Source organism: Staurois parvus, unplaced genomic scaffold (assembly GCF_062004578.1).
Source record: "Staurois parvus isolate SC_StPar_1 unplaced genomic scaffold, SC_StPar_1.0 ptg000727l, whole genome shotgun sequence".
In the NCBI taxonomy this organism is placed as follows: domain Eukaryota; kingdom Metazoa; phylum Chordata; class Amphibia; order Anura; family Ranidae; genus Staurois; species Staurois parvus.
The window spans coordinates 5,586,618-5,606,369 of NW_028318523.1; the positions used below are offsets into that span (position 1 = coordinate 5,586,618).

Consider the following 19,752-nt stretch of genomic DNA (forward strand, 5'->3'; position numbering starts at 1 on the left):
AGGGATTTTGGTCCACTCTTCTTCACAGGTCTTCTCTAAATCCTTAAGGTTTCTTGGCTGTTGCTTGTCAACTCGAAGCTTCAACTCCCTCCATACATTTTATATAGGATTAAGGTCTAGAGACTGGCTAGGCTACTCCATGACCTTATTGTGTTTCTTCTTGAGCCACTCCTTTGTTGACAGTATGTTTTGGATCATTGTCATGGTGGAAGACCCATCCATGACCCATCTTCAGTGTTCTGGCTGAGGGAAGAAGATTCTCATCCAAGAGTTCACAATACATGGCCCCCGTCCATTGGCCCCTAAATGCAGTGCAGTCGGCCTGTACCTTTTAGCAGATGTTCCACTGTATGGTAAAATGTCTGTCACCCCAGGAACACATGAAACCATTGTTTCCTTTGTGCCTCATTCACATTGCAATACAGCCTGTGGCTGCCCTGCAGCGTGTCTTGATAAAAAGCAGACATGCATCGCACGGCTGGACGTTGGCGTGAATTACGTTTTATACACTTCAAATAAAGTTCGTACAAAAAAAACTAGGAAGCCGTATGATGCGATGATTCACAAACCACACTGCCCCCTAGCGCAGCCGGCAAAGGAGAGCCGCCGCAGTGGTAAAATGCTGCAGCAGCTCACCTTACAGTGGGGAAAACAATTATTTGATCCCCTGCAGATTTTGTAAGTTTGCCCACTTAAAAAGAAATGAAGGGTCTATAAATTGTTATCATAGGTGTATTTTAAATGATACCAACAGAATCACAAATCCAGAAAAAAAACACATGATGCAAATGTTATGAGTTCAGTGAGTAAAATAAATATTTGATCCCCAAGCAAAACATGACTTAGTACTTGGTGGAGGAACCCTTGTTGGCATGCACAGAGGTAAGACGTGTCTCGTAGTTGGTTACCAGGTTTACACACATCTCAGGGGGGATTTTGGTCCACTCTTCTTCACAGGTCTTCTCTAAATCCTTAAGGTTTCTTGGCTGTTGCTTGTCAACTCGAAGTTTCAACTCCCTCCATACATTTTATATAGGATTAAGGTCTAGAGACTGGCTAGGCTACTCCATGACCTTATTGTGTTTCTTCTTGAGCCACTCCTTTGTTGACAGTATGTTTTGGATCATTGTCATGGTGGAAGACCCATCCATGACCCATCTTCAGTGTTCTGGCTGAGGGAAGAAGATTCTCATCCAAGAGTTCACAATACATGGCCCCTGTCCATTGGCCCCTAAATGCAGTGCTGTCGGCCTGTACCTTTAGCAGAGAAACAGTCCCAAAGCATGTTTCCACTTCCGTGATTGACTGTAGGCATGGTGTTCATAGGGTCCTAGTCAGTGTTTTTCTTCCTTCAAACACGGCGAGTTGAGTTATTGCCAAAGAACTCAATTTTGGTCTCATCTGACCACAGCACTTTCTCCCAATCCTTCTCTGAGTCATTTAAATGTTCATCAGAAAGCTTCAGACGGGTCTGCACAGGTGCCTTCTTGAGGAGGGAGACCTTGCAGGTGCTGCAGGATTTCAGTCCATGGCAGCATATTGTCTTACCAATGGTTTGTTTGGTGACTGTGGTCCCAACTGCTTTGAGATTGTTCACAAGCTCCTCCCGTGTAGTTCTGGGTTGATTCCTCACTTTTCTTATGATCATCCTTAACCCATGAGGCGAAATCTTGCATGGAGCTCCAGAGTGAGGGCGATTGATGGTTATTTTGTATCTCTTCCATTTGCGAATAATCGCTCCAACAGTTGTTTCCTCACCAAGCTTCTTGCTGATGGTCTTGTATCGCATTCCAGCCTTGTTCAGGTCTACAATCTTTTCCCCGACATCCTTTGACAGCACTTTGGTCTTGCACATGATGGAGAGTTTTAAATGGAGGAAAAAGATTCTGTGGACAGGTGTCATTTATAAACATAACGAGTTGTCATTAGGAGCACCTTCTTAAATTGACAGGACTAATCTGTGTACCACATGAGCACATTAGCCAGTCTGGGAGCCAGAATTATTGTTGGTTGATAGGGAATCAGATACTTTTACTCACTGAACGACAACTCAATTTATAACATTTTTATTATGGTTTTTTTCTGGACTTTTGGCTCATGTTCTGTCTGTATCATTTAAAATACATCTATGATAAAAAATTAGGCAAGGGGTCTCCAAACTTTTCAAACAAAGGGCCGGTTTACCATCCCTCAAACTTTAGACGGGCTGTATTGTGACCAGTGGGGGTAGGCCACAATGCAGGCCCAGCATCAGTGAGAATAAACATTGCCTCAGGGTTGGTGGTCAGTTACATATTGCCTGTGGCCAGTAGAAGAAATAGTGCCCCTTTGTTGCTATTACTGGGAGGAATGTTACGCCATCATTTGTATCAGTGAAAAAACGTAGTGCCCTGTCATTGTCAGTGGCAGGAATTATACCCCATTGATGGTGTCCGTGGTAGGAATACAGCCCCAAGGGCCAGATAAAAGCTAGCAAAGGGCTGCATCTGGCCCTCAGCCACAGTTTGGAGATCATTGTTTTAGACCCTTCATTTCTTAGTGCGGAAATTTATGAAATCTACAGGGGATCAAATAATCTTACCTACTATATAGTGCGAATTCACCTTTAAAGGTGCCAATAACTGTGATTGTAAAGAATATTTTATTTTTAAATAAAAATGTTATACTTACCTGCTGTGTGTAATGTTTTTGCACAGAGCAGACCCAATCCTCCTCTACTTGGTTCCTGCTGGCGCTTCTGGCCACCTTCCCCCCCCTTACCACCGAACGCTTGCTTTTACAAACACGTTACATTCTGATTATAACATGTTACAAAAGGTAAACATATAAAGTGCAACCGCCAGAACCCAGACCTTTTTTTTGAATTGCCAGACAGGGAAGCGTGATTTGTTACTCCAGTGAGTCCAGTGGCGGCGTGCTTTACACCATTGCAGCCAACGTTTTGCATTGCACTTGGTGATGTCAGGCTTGGATGCAGCTGCTTGTCCATGGAAACCCATTCCATGAAGCTCTCTACACACTGCTGTTGTGCTAATCTGAGGGCCACACGAAAATTTGAGGTCTTTAGCTATTGACTCTGCAGTTGGCAACTTCTGTGCACTTTCGCTGACCCCACTCTATCGTTTTTGTGGCCTACCACTTGGTGGCTGAGTTGCTGTTGTTCCCAGTCGCTTCCACTTTGTTATAATACCATGTTTAACCATCGATGACCCTGCATGTCTCAATAAAGAGAACCTGTCGCTTAAAAATCATCATCTTTGTGTTCCCTATGCGATTTAAAAAAGAAGTCTAAAAAAAAAAAAACTTTTTTTTTTTTTGCAAAAAAAGTTACGCCCAGCACATAACATCCCCCCCTCCAAAAAAAAAAAAAGTTGAGCCCGACCCCCCCCCCCCCCCCTTGATATACGACATTTGGGCAGAAACTATAATGTACAGCGCTGAGCAAACCTTTTGGCGCTATATAAATACTGTATAATAATAATAAACACACATGGCAGGGCGTGTGAAATCATCGATTGTGATACTCCTGTTACATATCGCTGCTAACACCAGATTGAAGGCAATAATTCTAGCACAAGACTCGCTCCATACCGCTAAACTGATGACCTGTAGGGGGTTTTGAAGCGTCGCCTATAGAAAATATAAGGTACTGAAGTTTGTCACCATTTCATAGGCGCACACACATTTAAGGTTTGGCATGTTGAGTATCTATCTACTCAGCGCAACCGCGTCTTTTATATTTTACCAAAATGTGGGTGGTTTATTGCGTTTGCTTGCTCTAAAATTCACTTTAGTGTGTTTTTTCCTGAAATTTTGCATTTCCTAGACCTTTGCAGTAATATCGTGTGACATAAAAAATTGGAACTAACACAATTTGTTTTCTCTGGAGTGTCTGCTTTCAGAAGATATATAATGTTTTGGGGGGTTTGTGTAATCTTCAGGACTAAAATGCTTTTCTTAAACGTGTAAAAACAGCTCTGGCAGTGAAAGAGTTAAAGGAAGTTGAAAACCAACAAATTTAGTGGCCGGATCACCAGGTAATAAACTGTTAGGGGGGGTCTGTATCATGCATGTGTCATTTTTTTATTTAGCCCATAGTTGCACTTTAAATTAAGTTATATACTCAGGCCTTGGCACATGTGAACCTAAAAAGAATTGTGACTTTCAGATGCTTTCTTTTTTTTATATTTTTTACATGGCTGGAGTTTTTTTTTTTGTTTTTTTTTTTCTCCTTTTGGCTTTTTTTTTTAGTTTATTTTAGTTTATTTTGATTTGTTTGACCACATGCCAGTTCATCGCCCCCTGATTCTGTTTGTGACTGTATTAATATTTTGAATTAAGTTGCCAGCAGGGTGTCTGCTCAGTTTTCCATAAAGCCACGCTTTTTACTTTGCATAAGGTTGAGCTTATTTAAATATGTGAAGATTTGCAGTGAAATTCCAATTTTCAGAGAAGCATCGGAGAGCCTCGCGCTCACTCATCGCGCATCTCATCATCTTTGCTGCAATATGGCCCGCAGTGGAAACATTATGTGCTTGGTCAGGCTGCTGGAAGTAAATTTAGCTTTAAGCTTTCCTTTATTGTTTAAAATATGTACCGGAGCAGAGAAATGTGCAGAACCAATGAGCCAGTGCATTGAATATAAATAAGGCAGAAGTAACATGTTCGCCTCTAGCCCTGTGCAGGACAGGCAGCACCACATTTTCTACGCCTTATTTGCAAAGCGTAATTATTTTCCCGTCCGTAGCTTTCTTCGCAACTTACTGAAAACAATGTTAAACTACTTTAACCCCATTGGTTGTCGTCTGTTCCACATTGATAAAATCACATTTTTTTTCCCGGTAGATGTAAACCCTAACTGTGAATGTCACTTAACCACTTCCAGACCGGACACTTTCACCCCCTTCCTGACCAGGGCAATTTTCAGCTTTCAGCGCTATCACACTTTGAATGACAATTGCTCGGTCATGCAACACTGTACCCAAATTAATTTTTTACCATTTTTTGGAGACAGATAAAGCTTTATTTTGGTGGTATTTATTCACTGCTGGGATTTTTATTTTTTTTTTGCTATGTAAATGAAAAAGTCCACAAATTTTGAAAAAAAAGTGTTTTTTTAAATAAAATTTTGCAAAGAAAAATTATTTCATCATAAATCTTGGCCAAAATGTATTCCAATATCTTTTTAGTAAAAAGAAAATGCAAATTAGTTCATAACCAAAAATTATAATTTTTAAACATTTTTTATATTTTTATTTTATTTTTTTATATTATTATTTATTTATTTTTTTACATACTGTCACCCTAGAAGTACACTGATTGCTTTTACACCCATATAGGATGTAAAAGCAATCATTTCTCTCTGTCTGCATTCTTGCAGTCATTGAGAAGTACTGAGTGAGCTGTGATTGGTCACAGCTTGTCACATGGTACAAGGCTGTTGTGAATAGCCTTGTACCATGTGACCTCTGTGATCATTCACAGATTTCACACATAGTAAGCAATGATGTCACAAGTGACATCTTGTTTACTACTTTGCATGTGATCACTGATTGGCCAATCAGTGATCACATGATCGGGACCTCGTACAGAGTTTCACTGTGTCCGGAGGGCACAGCGGGCACCGGATCGCGGTGCTGCGTGCTCCCAGGGAGCGCGCACAAGCAGGGTGCGGGGAGGCCGTTTATAAACGGCCACCCGCCCCTGCACTGCCACTGTCCGGCCGTTTATATACAACGGCTGGTCGGGAAGTGGTTAATTGACTTAAAGCTCTGTGTTTTATACATTTTGTTCTTTTTTGTTATTTGAAATTTTGCTTGCGTTCTTTTGTTTCTAAATGATGCTGATCTCCTGTAGCCTCTTTGCAGCCATTTCCTGTCGTAGTGCATTCCAGTGATGGCTGCATGACATTTCAAGGCTGGTTTCCTGGTAATGACAATGGACCAAGCCTGCGTAATGTTTGCTGAAATGGCCACTTGTAGTCTGCATCTAAAGCCTGTATGACAAGGTTACAATGCAGAAGCTCATTTAGGAGAAAGGGCAAGAGTTTTGATGGCAGCATTGTCTGTCTCAGGGGGAGGGGAGTGTTAGACGTACTAGCAGATTTAGACACACTAAACAAATTGAAGCCAAACTCCAGCTAAAACTTTTTAAACAGTTACCGCAACAGTATACTGTATGCTTGACCCCTTGTTGTCTCCATACAGAATTAGGAGCACAACATTGTCAACCTATAACAGGAAGTGCCTAAACAATGACAGGGTCACCAGCTATTTTAACCAATAGCCGCCCAGCCAATAGCCGTTTGGCAGCCGGCAAAATGCTGTAGATGCGCAGTTTTTGTGCTTGCAAAGCCGCGGCGCTCTCTCTCACCGGCCATGTACCTCGGACACGGCCGATGACAGATCTGAGTACCGACCTGCGTTGCGGGTACCATGTGACCTGCTGTGACCAATCACAGCAGGTCACATGACAGTTGTATACAATGGATGGCTTCATTCATGCCATCCATTGTATACTAGTGTCTAGCTGTGAATGGTCACAGCGATCACATGCCATGTCATGTGATTAGCTGTGGCCAAATCACAGCAAAGCACAAAAAAAAAACCCCTGAATGAATCGATGTCATTCAGGTAAATGCTTGCTTATAGCAAAGTAATTCTTTGCTATAAGCAAATTGTGTAAAAAAAAAAAAAATACTAATCACTTCCCCAAAGTAAGTACAATGGTAACATTGTACTACTTTGGACATAGTGAAATATGAAAAAAAATCTTAAAAAAAAGGTAAAAAATGTAATAAATTAAAAATAATAAAAAAATTTAACAAAATATATATTTTTTTTTTCTCACTGTCACCAGTCAGTGTCCCTGATCACCACCATGCCAGTTATATGATGATGCTGTACTGCACTGGTGACAGTATGTAAAAAAAAAAAAAAAAAAAAATGAAATTTTTTTTTATTTTTTCATTTTCCGAAAAATTATGACAAACGAATACAACTTCGAAAAACTCGCCATGCCTCTTATGAAGTACATCGGACTGTCTACTCTGCAAAAAGGGGTCATTTGGGGGATATCTGTACTATTCTGACATTCTTGGACCTCAAGAAATTAGATTGGCCATCAGTACTTCAGGATTGATCAATATTCAGATATATACCATAGTTTGTGAACTCTATAACTTTCCTACAAACTAAAAAATACATCCTAATTTGGGTTATTTTCACCAAAGACATGTAGCAGAATACATCTCGGCCTAAATTTATGAAGAACAATTATTTATTTGCAAACTTTTATAACAGAAACAAAGAAAAACTTTTTTTTTTTTCAAAATTTTCTGTCTTTTTTTTGTTTAGCAAAAAATAAAACCCCAGTGGTGATTAAATACCACCAAAAGAAAGCTCTACTTGTGTGAAGAAAATGATAAAATTTTAGTTTGAGTACAATGTTGTATGACCGTGCAATTGTCATTCAAAGTGTGAGAGCGCTGAAACCTGAAAAATGGCCTGGGCAGGACAGGGGGTAAAAGTGCCCGGTATGGAAATTGTTAATGACAGCTGCAGATTAAAAAAAAAATAAAACATTTGAGATGACGTTACAGTGGTATTAAACCCAAACATTTAACATATTTCATCTTACCAATCATTCAATGTGGTGGCTGCATTAGTTTTTATATTTGTAGGTTTGTTCCCCTTTTCTTTTCACCCGGTAATCCGGCCAGTAACACATCTCCTCTGTTGGAATGCTCATACCCTAAGTGAAGGAACAACGGAGACTCCTTCGGATAACAGCATTGTCAATCTGGAGGGGATGGTAGTGTTAGGTGTACTAACAAATTTAGATACACTAAACAAATTGAAGCTAGTATCCAGCTAAAACTTTTTAAGCAGCTAAAAGTTTTTTCTCTCCTTTTGGGATGAAGGTTTTACATCTAAATAAATAAAAAAGCTGACCATTGTAAGCCCCATGCCAGTGCTAAATGGTTTGTCTCATCCCTCTACTGCTGCAGTTGCAGGACAGCTTGTTCTGTTGAAAAGCAGCAGACTTTGACTGGATCACCAGGAGAAAATAAAGGAAATAATGCCTTAAAAATAAAGCTAATGTAGCAATCACATCTAAGCTTCAGTATATTTGCTTTGGGGTTTTTTTAATAAATATTTTATTAATTTGCAATATATCACATCGTAAAAATTTCAAGATATTCAACATTACGCAATTCCCTTATACCGCTTCGTTCTAAAGAAACAATTTTTAAAAAACCCCGCCTGCTCCCACCCCCTTTTTCCCCTTTTGCTTCCTAATATTTTTCCCTCTTATCTCCTTGCTCCACTTCTTTTCTCTTTACTCTCAAGGCACCCTTCTCTTTCTTCCTTTCTTATCTCCTCACTATCTTTCTTTAAAGTGTTCTTTGAACTTATCCCATTTCTCCCACCTTTCTCTAAATCTCTCCATTCTGTCTTCTTCCTGATGGTAGAGTTCCTCCATCTTGTATGCATAGTCAACCCTACATATCCAATCTTTTTTTGTGGTATTTCCTGCTCTTGCCAAAATTCAGGTATTAACCCCTTTGCCACATTTATCAGATGAAATACCAACCAGTTCTTATATTTTTCTACTGTAGTCTGAGTTTTATGGAATAGCATGTGCCTGGATCTTTCGGGACCTCAACCCCCGTTATCTCCTGAATTAAATAAATTATTTCTTCCCAATACTCCGGTTTTTCAGGGCACTCTCACCATATATGTGCCTTTTGTCCCACATCCTCTCCAACATAAAGGTGATTTATCTATTTTCTGTTCATTTGCCACACTTGGTGTAATATACCACCTAGCCAAACACGTGTAATTAATTTCCACCACCCTCATGTCTACCGCTCCATGTACTAATCTAAACATTTTCTTTTTCTGTTGCTCGTCGAATGTTATTCCTAGTTCCTTTTCCCATTTCTCCATGTTGTAAACCCGGGAAGTACCATGTTTCCATATTTTATTTGTATTAACTTCCCTAGCGGTCTGATTATGTCAGTATTTCTGTGCTCAAAGCGGTACATTTTTTTGCATGGAAATATGTATTTTTTTTATTGTAGGCCTGTAATTTTTAGGAATAACTCACTGAAATCTGTCCCAACAAGAGTCTAGTAAACATCCCGGGTAGGATAAAACTTGAAACACGAAATCATAAATTATAATTTAATAAATAATCATAAAAAATAATAATAAATTTAGTTCAATAATATAATCAAACCAAAAACACTGAAATTTGAAATATAGCGCAAAGTTCGCACATCACTGAGCAAAGTCGCTAAATCGTTTTCAGTGTCTGATGAGGAATTTCCCCCACGAATCATCACTCAATTCTGCAAGTGGTTCTGATTTACTATCGCTGTTCTCTAGCCGGTCTAAAACCGATTTTGACCTAAAGGGACGCTTTTTGGACGCCATGGACATTTCTCAGTTTCCAGGCAGAAAGAACAGTAAAAATGCAGGCAGGGCACAGGACAAAGCACTCTGGACAAAATGTATGTGAAATGGTTTGATACAGGAATGTTATACTATGTGATTTTAGTGAATGTCACTTTTTATCATTTTCAAATTTCCCACCCTTCCGTCCCCCGTACGTCCCAGCGCTCGCAGGGGACGGAACCCAGATGACAGATGCCGGCATCGGCCAGAGGACATTACAGGGGACACTGTAGGAGGGACATCGCTGGAGCGCAGGACAAAGTAAGTGATCGAGGGATCGCGGAGCAGCGCCGCATGGTATTCCCGAGTGTAGCTCAAGGTTACCGCTTGTGGTGCTGAAACTTTACCCCGAGCTACTCTCGGGAATACCACCAGGGAGGTTAAAAAGTTGTTCTAGTAAATTTTAAATCCGTTAATGATCTTAAAGGCTTAGGGAGTGAGCTAACAAAATGTTTTAGCTGGAGATATCTCCACTCGTTAACACGGAAAACAACTGCTCTGTGGGTCTCAGCCTTACCTGAGAAACCATTGAACGATCCCGGCGCTGGGCATAGAGATAAGTGAAGGAAAGATGGCCTGAACTCATCTCTATGCCCTTGGAGGACCAGAGCGACGTCACTTCTGTTTCTTGCACAATGTAAACAAGGCCATTTAAAAAAAAATAAATAAAGAACTAGATCAATGCTTTTTTTTATCTAATGCTTTACATTGTAGAGGAGTGACGTGGGGTCTTATTGACCCCGTATCTCTCCATAAAGAGGACCTGTCACTGTTTATTTCTGTCACAGGGGATGTATGCATTCCTTGTGATAGGAATAAAAGTGATTAGAATTTTTTTTTTTTTTTAAACGAACAGTGTAAAATAAATAAATGAAATAAGTTGAAAGTGCCCCTGTCCCCCCATGTAGTGGTGAACTCATGTAGGCCACGCCCACATATGTAAACGGTGTTCAAACCACACATGCGAGGTATTGCCACCAACGGCAGAGCAAGAGCAATAATTCTAGCACTAGACCTCCTCTAACTTTAAACTAGTAACCTGTAGAAATTTTTAAAACATCACCCACGGAGATTTTTAAGTACCATAGTTTGACGCCATTCCACGAGCTTGTGCAATTTTATATCATGACATGTTTGGTATCTATTCATGTGACATCTTTCCTATTTTACAAAAAAATTGGGATATATATTGTTTTGTTGTTTTATTTTTTCTTTATCATTAAAGTGTATTTTTTTCCAAAAACAATTGCGTTTGAAAAATATAATGATTTTTAAAAACTGTCCATTTCGGATTCGGTTTTCGGCCAAGTGGCACCAGAATTTTAATTTCGGTACAGCACTAATACATGTCATACCAATATAGATTGAAACAATACCTATATGTATTTTAAATTATTTTTCCTACAATTGTATTTACTAGCAAATATAGGGGATATGTAAATTGGTATTTTATCCCCTGGAAACTTCTTACTAAAGAAGTGTATATCGACATTCCTAACATTTTGATGGTCTTTCATAACTCCCCTTACACTCATGTTTCCAACATTCTGCTTCTATAATTTTATCAACCTCTGATCTTCATTCCTGCACCATGGGGCATCTCACATTTCTCAAATACCGTGGTAATAAACTTTTATTAATTATTTATTTATTTCAGGTACTTATATAGCACTGTCAATTTACGCAGCGCTTTACACATATATATATTGTACATTCACATCCGTCCCTATCCCTCAAGGGGTGTCCAATCTAAGGTCCCTAATTCACATTCATACATACACATATTAGGGCCAATTTAGACAGGATCCAATTAGCCTACCAGCATATCTTTGGAGTGTGGGAGGAAAACGGAGCACCCAGAGGAAACCCATGCAAGCACAGGGAGAACATGCAAACTCCATGCAGTAGGTGCCATGGTCGGGAATCAAACCCATGACCCATAAACTTTTAGCTGCATTTAGAAGAAAGAGTAATGTACTGCTTTTATATCTTTAAACTAATGTGTTACTAAATAGAAGTAAAAGAGGGTCTTTGTTAATTGGAAAAGGAGAGATTCTATTATTCCATATTAGGACATCTTCCCAGTGTTTTTGTAATTTTGGGCAATGCCACCTCAAGTGCATGAATGTTTCCAGTTGGGTACACCCTTTCCAACAATTTCGGTAGGAGCCCCTGATTCATCCATGCTAATTTAACTGTGGTTCTCTTCCATTTAGAGATGAACTTTTATTCTGTTTCTTGTATTTTTTTTACTTATAGATGTAGAATGTGTGAGGGTAAATATTTTTAACTTATCTAATGGAACCTCTTGTTTTAGCTCTCTTTCCTATTCCTTCTAAAAAGGTAGTTCCTTGGGTGTATGAAGTGAGAGGAGAAGTTGGTATAATTTCGACAAAATATGTGAATCATTTGTTTTATTTAAACATATCTTTTCCCTCTATTGTTAGGGAGTTTTTTTGGATGTAAGGGGTTATCTAAAGTTTTAATAAAGTGTGAAAGCCGTAGATGTCTCCAAAAGTCCATTCTAAAGGAGCCTGATCGCTTCCGCAATTAAACCAGCATGAGTAATTTGCCACTGGGAGCTAGTTCTCCACAGCTGATCACTGTACTTCCTCCCCAGGTAAAAAAAAGACATATCTTCTCTTGGTGCAAACCAGGGGAATCCTCCCAGTGGAGCAAGCCGGGATACTGCAGGGGCCAATTTCAATGTTCTGTTTATTATGTCCCATACTTTTAAGTAGTTCATGGGGAAACCACTTCGACAGCCCCCTCTATACATCTGGTACCCACAAAGCATGGCGAGGTGTCGTCCGGCCATATGAATTACTATTTTAACCCAAATCTTTTCTGCGTCGCAGTGATTTCAGTTTACCGTAATTTCTCTCACTAATGCCTTACCCTTATAGTATAGTAACATGTCCAGTAACCACAAACCTCCTTTATATTTGGGGCCTCCTAATATAGAGAGAGACATTCTAGATTTGTTTTTTGAGATCCATATATATTCCATAAACATTTTACGAATGCATCTAAAGAAAATGTTTGGCAAAATAATAGGGACTGTTTGGTATAAATATAAGATTTGTGGTAGCACGTTCATTTCTAGAATGTTTATCCTTCCTATCCATGTAAGGGCACTCCATTTCCATCTACGCATGATCCTTTCATAGATTTTCCAACAACTGCACATAATTTTCTGCATGTGGGCTCGTTCACACCAGATGCAGTCCAGTTCTGCATCAATGTGTGCACAGTGTTTTCCATGTATTCCAATGGCCCTAGTTCACACTAGCTCAGTCAGTTTCCAGTGCAGAATAAAATAGAACATGCTGCATTTTTTTTTGCACAGAACTGTATGAATGTAGTCTTAGGTTTGTTAAGGGTTACTTTTAAAGCGTACTGAATTCTGAATGCTATTCCCAAGATAATTGCAAGCAGAGGGCAAAGGATTAGTCAACCGCATTTCCTGTAGTCTCCCTTCAGATCTTCCCCCATTACTGACTTACTTTGACTTGTTCTGCAATGTGTCCTTGTGAAGGCAGCCATTTTGGTAGGGGCAGGGATTTGCTTCCTCGTGTCAGAGCAAAAACAGTGAGCAGCATCATAACATCACCAATTCTTAATCCAAATCTCTTGGGACTTGCAGTCCTAGGCGACAGTGCCGTAGATCTCACACTGCAGCTACAAGGTTGTGGACAAAGTGGTCCCTAAGCATCCTCTCATATCAGAAAGTAAACTATTTTTTTAGGAATATTTTCATACAAAAGGTACACTTTTCAGGGTACTGCCTAGGCACTATTAACATTTATAAATTTTCCCTATAACTTGGCAAATCTTAACTTTTTGAAATCATTCCAGTTTGCATATGAGGATAAATCCTAGAGCTACAGTAGTTATGTTAGGGCCATGGGTGCTTACAGTGATGTTGACATACAGTGTTGAATCAGCACTGAAAAGTAATGTTCTTTAGTCTACCACAACAGCACTTCGGGTGGGAAAGTTAGATAAAAAGTCCCAGAGTTCTGGTGGAAATGGGGATGTGATTTAGACAGCTGCCAGTGCGAGGGAGAGGGTAATATAGTAATGCCCTGGGTTGGTGAGGCCTAGTCATCAGTGCCCTGGGTTGGTGAGGCCTAGTCATCTGTGACCTGGGTTGGTGAGGCCTAGTCACCAGTGCCCTGGGTTGGTGAGGCCTAGTCACCAGTGCCCTGGGTTGGTGAGGTCTAGTCACCAGTGCCCTGGGTTGGTGAGGTCTAGTCACCAGTGCCCTGGGTTGGTGAGGTCTAGTCACCAGTGCCCTGGGTTGGTGAGGTCTAGTCACCAGTGCCCTGGGTTGGTGTGGCCCAGTCATCTGTGCCCTGGGTTGGTGTGGCCCAGTCATCTGTGCCCTGGGTTGGTGAGGCCCAGTCATCTGTGCCCTGGGTTGGTGAGGCCCAGTCATCTGTGCCCTGGGTTGGTGAGGCCCAGTCATCTGTGCCCTGGGTTGGTGAGGCCCAGTCATCTGTGCCCTGGGTTGGTGAGGCCCAGTCATCTGTGCCCTGGGTTGGTGAGGCCCAGTCATCTGTGCCCTGGGTTGGTGAGGCCCAGTCATCTGTGCCCTGGGTTGGTGAGGCCCAGTCATCTGTGCCCTGGGTTGGTGAGGCCCAGTCATCTGTGCCCTGGGTTGGTGAGGCCCAGTCATCTGTGCCCTGGGTTGGTGAGGCCCAGTCATCTGTGCCCTGGGTTGGTGAGGCCCAGTCATCTGTGCCCTGGGTTGGTGAGGCCCAGTCATCTGTGCCCTGGGTTGGTGAGGCCCAGTCATCTGTGCCCTGGGTTGGTGAGGCCCAGTCATCTGTGCCCTGGGTTGGTGAGGCCCAGTCATCTGTGCCCTGGGTTGGTGAGGCCCAGTCATCCGTGCCCTGGGTTGGTGAGGCCCAGTCATCCGTGCCCTGGGTTGGTGAGGCCCAGTCATCCGTGCCCTGGGTTGGTGAGGCCCAGTCATCCGTGCCCTGGGTTGGTGAGGCCCAGTCATCCGTGCCCTGGGTTGGTGAGGCCCAGTCATCAGTGCCCTGGGTTGGTGAGGCCCAGTCATCAGTGCCCTGGGTTGGTGAGGCCTAGTCATCAGTGCCCTGGGTTGGTGAGGCCTAGTCATCAGTGCCCTGGGTTGGTGAGGCCTAGTCATCAGTGCCCTGGGTTGGTGAGGCCTAGTCATCAGTGCCCTGGGTTGGTGAGGCCTAGTCATCAGTGCCCTGGGTTGGTGAGGCCTAGTCACCAGTGCCCTGGGTTGGTGAGGCCTAGTCACCAGTGCCCTGGGTTGGTGAGGTCTAGTCACCAGTGCCCTGGGTTGGTGAGGTCTAGTCACCAGTGCCCTGGGTTGGTGAGGTCTAGTCACCAGTGCCCTGGGTTGGTGAGGTCTAGTCACCAGTGCCCTGGGTTGGTGTGGCCCAGTCATCTGTGCCCTGGGTTGGTGAGGCCCAGTCATCTGTGCCCTGAGTTGGTGAGGCCCAGTCATCTGTGACCTGGGTTGGTGAGGCCCAGTCATCTGTGCCCTGGGTTGGTGAGGCCCAGTCATCTGTGCACTGGGTCGGTGTCGCTTAGGCAGCAGTGCCCTGGGGTCGGTGGGGCATAGGCAGCAGTTCCCATGGTGGGTTGGGAGCAATGCCTCTGGGTGGTGACTGAGCAATGCCATAGGTGAGGTGGTGGCTTAGACAGCAATAAAGAAACATTTCTGATGATCAGAACCTTTGCAATCCATGCATTTATGGTGAGTACAGACCTGATCTGTTTGAAAATCTGCTGGTGTTTATAGAACCTTTGGCATGTAATAGTGCTGTACTTTGAGCATTGTATCTCAGTGTTACATTGTTAGTCTGGCTGAAAGAAGACAAAAGTCCTTCCAGTTCAGCCATTAAAAAAAAAAGTTATAATCCTATACTTACAGTTGATCCAGACGAAGGCAGAAAAAAACCAGCAAAGCATGATCCAATTTGCTCGTGCAGGGAAAAAAATTCCTTCCTGATCCCCCAAGAGGCAATCGGATATTCCCTGGATCAACTTTACCTATAAATGTTAGTATCCAGTTATATTCTCTGTATCCAAGAAACAATCCAGGCCTTTTTTAAAGCAATCCACTGAGCTGGCCAGAACCAACTCTTGAGGGAGTCTATTCCACATTTTCACAGCTCTCACTGAAGAAACCTTTCCATGTTTGGAGATTTAATCTCTTTTCCTCCAGACGTAAAGAGTGCCCCCTTGTCCTCTGTGGTGACCGCAGTGAATAGCTCTACACCGAGTTCACTATAACCCACTGATGTATTTATACATGGAGATCATATTCCCCTTATGTATTTTTACATGGAGATCATATTCCCCCTATGTATTATACATGTTGATTATATCCCTCCATAATTTCTTCTTCTCGAGAGAATAAATTCAGTTCCTCTAATCTTTCCTCATAGCTGAGCTCCTCCATGCCTCTTATCAGTTCGGTTGCCCTTCTCTGTACTTTCTCTAGTTCCCCAATGTTCTTTTTGTGAATTGGTGCCCAAAACTGAATTGCATATTACGGATGAGGTCTTACTAATGATTTGTACCGGGGTAATATGATATCTCTCTCTCTCTGGAGTCTATACCTCTTTTAATACAAGAGAGCATTTTGCTCGCTTTAGAAACCGCAGCTTGGCATTGCATGCCATTATTAAGCTTGTGATCTACCAGAACTTCCAGATCCTTCTCCACCATTGATTCCCCCAGTTGTACCCCCCTAGTATGTATGATGCATGCATAGTCTTAGTTCCCAAGTGCAGAACCTTACATTTATCAACCTTAAACCTAATTTGCCACATAGTTGCCCAATTAAACAGTGCATTGAGGTCGGCTTGTAAGTTGGAGACATCCTGTAAGGACGTTATTCCACTACACAGCTTGGTGTCATCTGTAAAGACTGAAATGGGATTTATAATCCCAGACCCTATATCATTTATAAATATATTAAAAAGTAAGGGTCCCAGCACTGAACCCTGGGATACACCACTGACAACCCTAGACCATCCAGAGTATGAATCACTAACCACTACTCTCTGAATAGTTTTCTATCCATTTACATACAGATTTTTCCAAGCCCGTAGACTTTACCTTACACCAGTGGTCGGCAAGCCGCGGCTCGCGAGCCACATGCGGCTCTTTGCACACTTTAATGCGGCTCTTCTGTGTGCCGGGTGCCCGCTCCCCTCCCTCCTCTCGGGCGGCCGCCCCAAAAGTCAGGATTCTGCAGCTAGCCCAGCAATGGGCAAACTACGGCCCGGCGGACCTATTAATCCAGCTCGCGGAGCGTGGCAAACATTGGCTGTCAGGATGTAGGCGGGGCAGCGTGACGAACTCCTCTCCTCTCACAGTCCGCCCTGAAGACCGGAACGGCGCGGGAACACGGCGAGAGGAACGCGCGGAGCAAAGGTAAGTGAATTGACACAATATGGGGAATGAATTACTATAGGGGGGGTGAATTACTATATGGGGGATGAATTGTTATGGGGGATGAATTGTTATGGGGGATGAATTGCTATGGGGGATGAATTGCTATGGGGGATGAATTACTATATGGGGGATGAATTACTATGGGGGATGAATTACTATATGGGGGATGAATTACTATATGGGGGATGAATTACTATATGGGGGATGAATTACTATATGGGGGATGTATTTTCAGTTTTAAAAATGTGGCTCTCAAAATAAATTTCAATAGTGGTTTTGGCGAGATTTGGCTCAGTTGAAAAAAAAGGTTGCCTACCACTGCCTTACACATTAGATGTGTGTGGGGAACTGTGTCAAACGCTTTTGCAAAATCCAAGTATACCACGTCCACCGCCACCCCTCTGTCCAAGTATACCACGTCCACCTCCACCCCTCTGTCCAAGTATACCACGTCCACCGCCACCCCTCTGTCCAAGTATACCACGTCCACCTCCACCCCTCTGTTCAGTATACCACGTCCACCTCCACCCCTCTGTCCAAGTATACCACGTCCACCGCCACCCCTCTGTCCAAGTATACCACGTCCACCTCCACCCCTCTGTCCAAGTATACCACGTCCACCTCCACCCCTCTGTCCAAGGTTTTGCTCACCCCCTCATAAAAAGAAATCAGATTTGTTTGACAACTTCTGTCTTTTATGAATCCATTGCATTGCTAGGTAAGACCTACAGGTGGTGCTGCAGGTGAAAATTAAAACTAAATAGGTTTTTCTCCAGTGAAAACCAGGGCGGTGATTATTTTGCCTGCAGTTCTGCAAATGTACTCGGGGAAAACCCCCGAAGAACTAACAATGAAGCTATAAAACTAAGAAATGACATTTAGTTGGGAACAAAGGCACAGAGAACAAGAGAGGAGAAAATCTGCTTGCTTGGGTTGCACTCCACCCCCTTCGCATCCCCTTTGTAAAATGGTCAAAACATTTTGCCTGTGTGATAATTAAGAAACAACACAACGCAAATCCCTTTTACTTATCCCACACACCAAAATGTTTATTTGTGCCTTCCTAATGAGGCTTAATGAGCCTAATGTTTTAACATGCAGTCTGTTGGAAAGCTTTCATTGGCTCGGCTTGTCTAATTAGTATCGACACAGCAAACAGACCCTATCGGTATCAGGCCATTAGTCTGGCTGTATATACACTGTAAACACATCTTTATTATCTGGCCTCCTGACAAGCCATCTGCTGTAGAAACAATGGCGTGATTTAGCAGATGTTGGCGTTGAGCGATAAAAGCATCCATTTACTGGGATGGCGCAGCTATAGGGCAGACAGTACAGGGTTACGTGGTGCAGAGTGGGCACGCGGTCTCCTATCTGTAATTTGTAGTCACAGTTGCATGGAAATGATAAAAACCATGCTATTGTGGATTTATAATTGTAGTCTCGTTTAGAAATGCAAGTAGTAATTAACTTGAAATCGGCATTATACACCAGAATTTACATTCCTGCTGGGCTTGAAATGCTGTTTTAATAACAGTTTGTTTTCACTCCATGAAATTACCTAAGGGCCCTTTTGTGTTGCTTCATTTCAGATGCTAATAACATTCTAAAGGAGATGCAAGAGAGGGGTTTGACTGTCGAAAACTTCTCCAGTGGATTGTTCCTTCAAGTCTTCAACAATTTGTCCAAGAAAGGTGACGTTGACAATGTCAACCTATTGCACGAACAATTGCTGATGCTGGGCCTAATAAAACCAACAAACCAATTTTGTGCCCCTCTGGTGATGGTGCACTTGAATCGGTAAGTAAATGAGAAGAGTACCTCATAGCATCGGGAAGTATTGCTAATATTTCAAAGAACTTCAGGCAGATTGTTTATACGTTTCATTAATTTTTTTTTAAATGCATAAACTGTTCTGAGACATTACCCTGTAACCACTTTTACTTCACAAGTAGAGTCCAGTGTGAAAACGTATATTTATAAATAAATAAGTTTCCATGCTTTTCATTTGAAAAGTTACTTTTTCCATACCTCTTCCCCTCCACTTAATAGTGCCCAAAAAAACACTGCTTTCTGGAAGTGTCAAAATCGTATTTGTAATCTCCTGCATGCCTACAGTCCTGCCCCTGCAGCTTTCTAGTGTTTAGCAAATCAGCGCCAATGTTCTGTGACAAGCGCAAATAACAGATGTTTGTATGCTGGTCTCTTACCATACAACTTCACATGGTTTATCAAAACACAGTAGAAGTTAAGCACAAGTTCACCTTTCTAAATAGATAAGTACAGGTTCCAGTAAAATAAAACAAAATGCACATTTTTTTTGTTTACCTGCAAATCCATATGCAGAGTATTGCAGTCTGTTGATCATGGGTGTAATGTCAGGCTCCTGCATAATCTTCATCAGCTTTATGCCCATATCCCCATAAGGGGCTTTCAGTTACAAAGGCAGAGAAAGCGAGTATTAACTAAGCGTGCTGAGCAGCACGTAGCATCCCATTCAAACAAGTCTGTTTGCTGCGCTTTTTTTTCCCTGTGGATGAATGACATGGCTGTGTGAGCAGAGCCCCGCACTGGCGTGCTGTTTTCAAAAAGTGTTTGCGAGTGTAGGGAGACAAAGCCCTGCCCGCTGTCAGAGTGGGGAGCTCGGGAGGCAGGTGCATAGGAGCATGTTAATGTTGCACCTAAATATGGGTGTAATATGTAACATGCTCCTAAAGGTGAACTTATTCTTTTAAGTTTTCTCTTGAACTCACTTCTTTCTTCTCTCTCTTGCCTCTTGATTCTCTCTCTCTTTTTACTCTTCCTCTCTCTTGCTCTCCTATTTATTATCTTTCTCTTG

At 42.2% G+C, this 19,752-nt stretch overlaps 1 protein-coding gene across 1 annotated transcript in view; it reads left to right on the top strand.

Moving 5' to 3' along the window:
• The window catches only part of LOC149445344 (leucine-rich PPR motif-containing protein, mitochondrial-like), a 164,207-nt gene extending 145,471 nt beyond the window's left edge, over positions 1-18,736 (top strand). The window contains exon 23 of the mRNA XM_089653936.1: positions 18,506-18,736. Coding sequence (XP_089510062.1) covers positions 18,506-18,717 — 212 coding nt within the window. The 3' untranslated portion in view covers positions 18,718-18,736. The remainder of the gene's footprint in view (positions 1-18,505) is intronic.
• Positions 18,737-19,752: the final 1,016 nt, after the last annotated feature.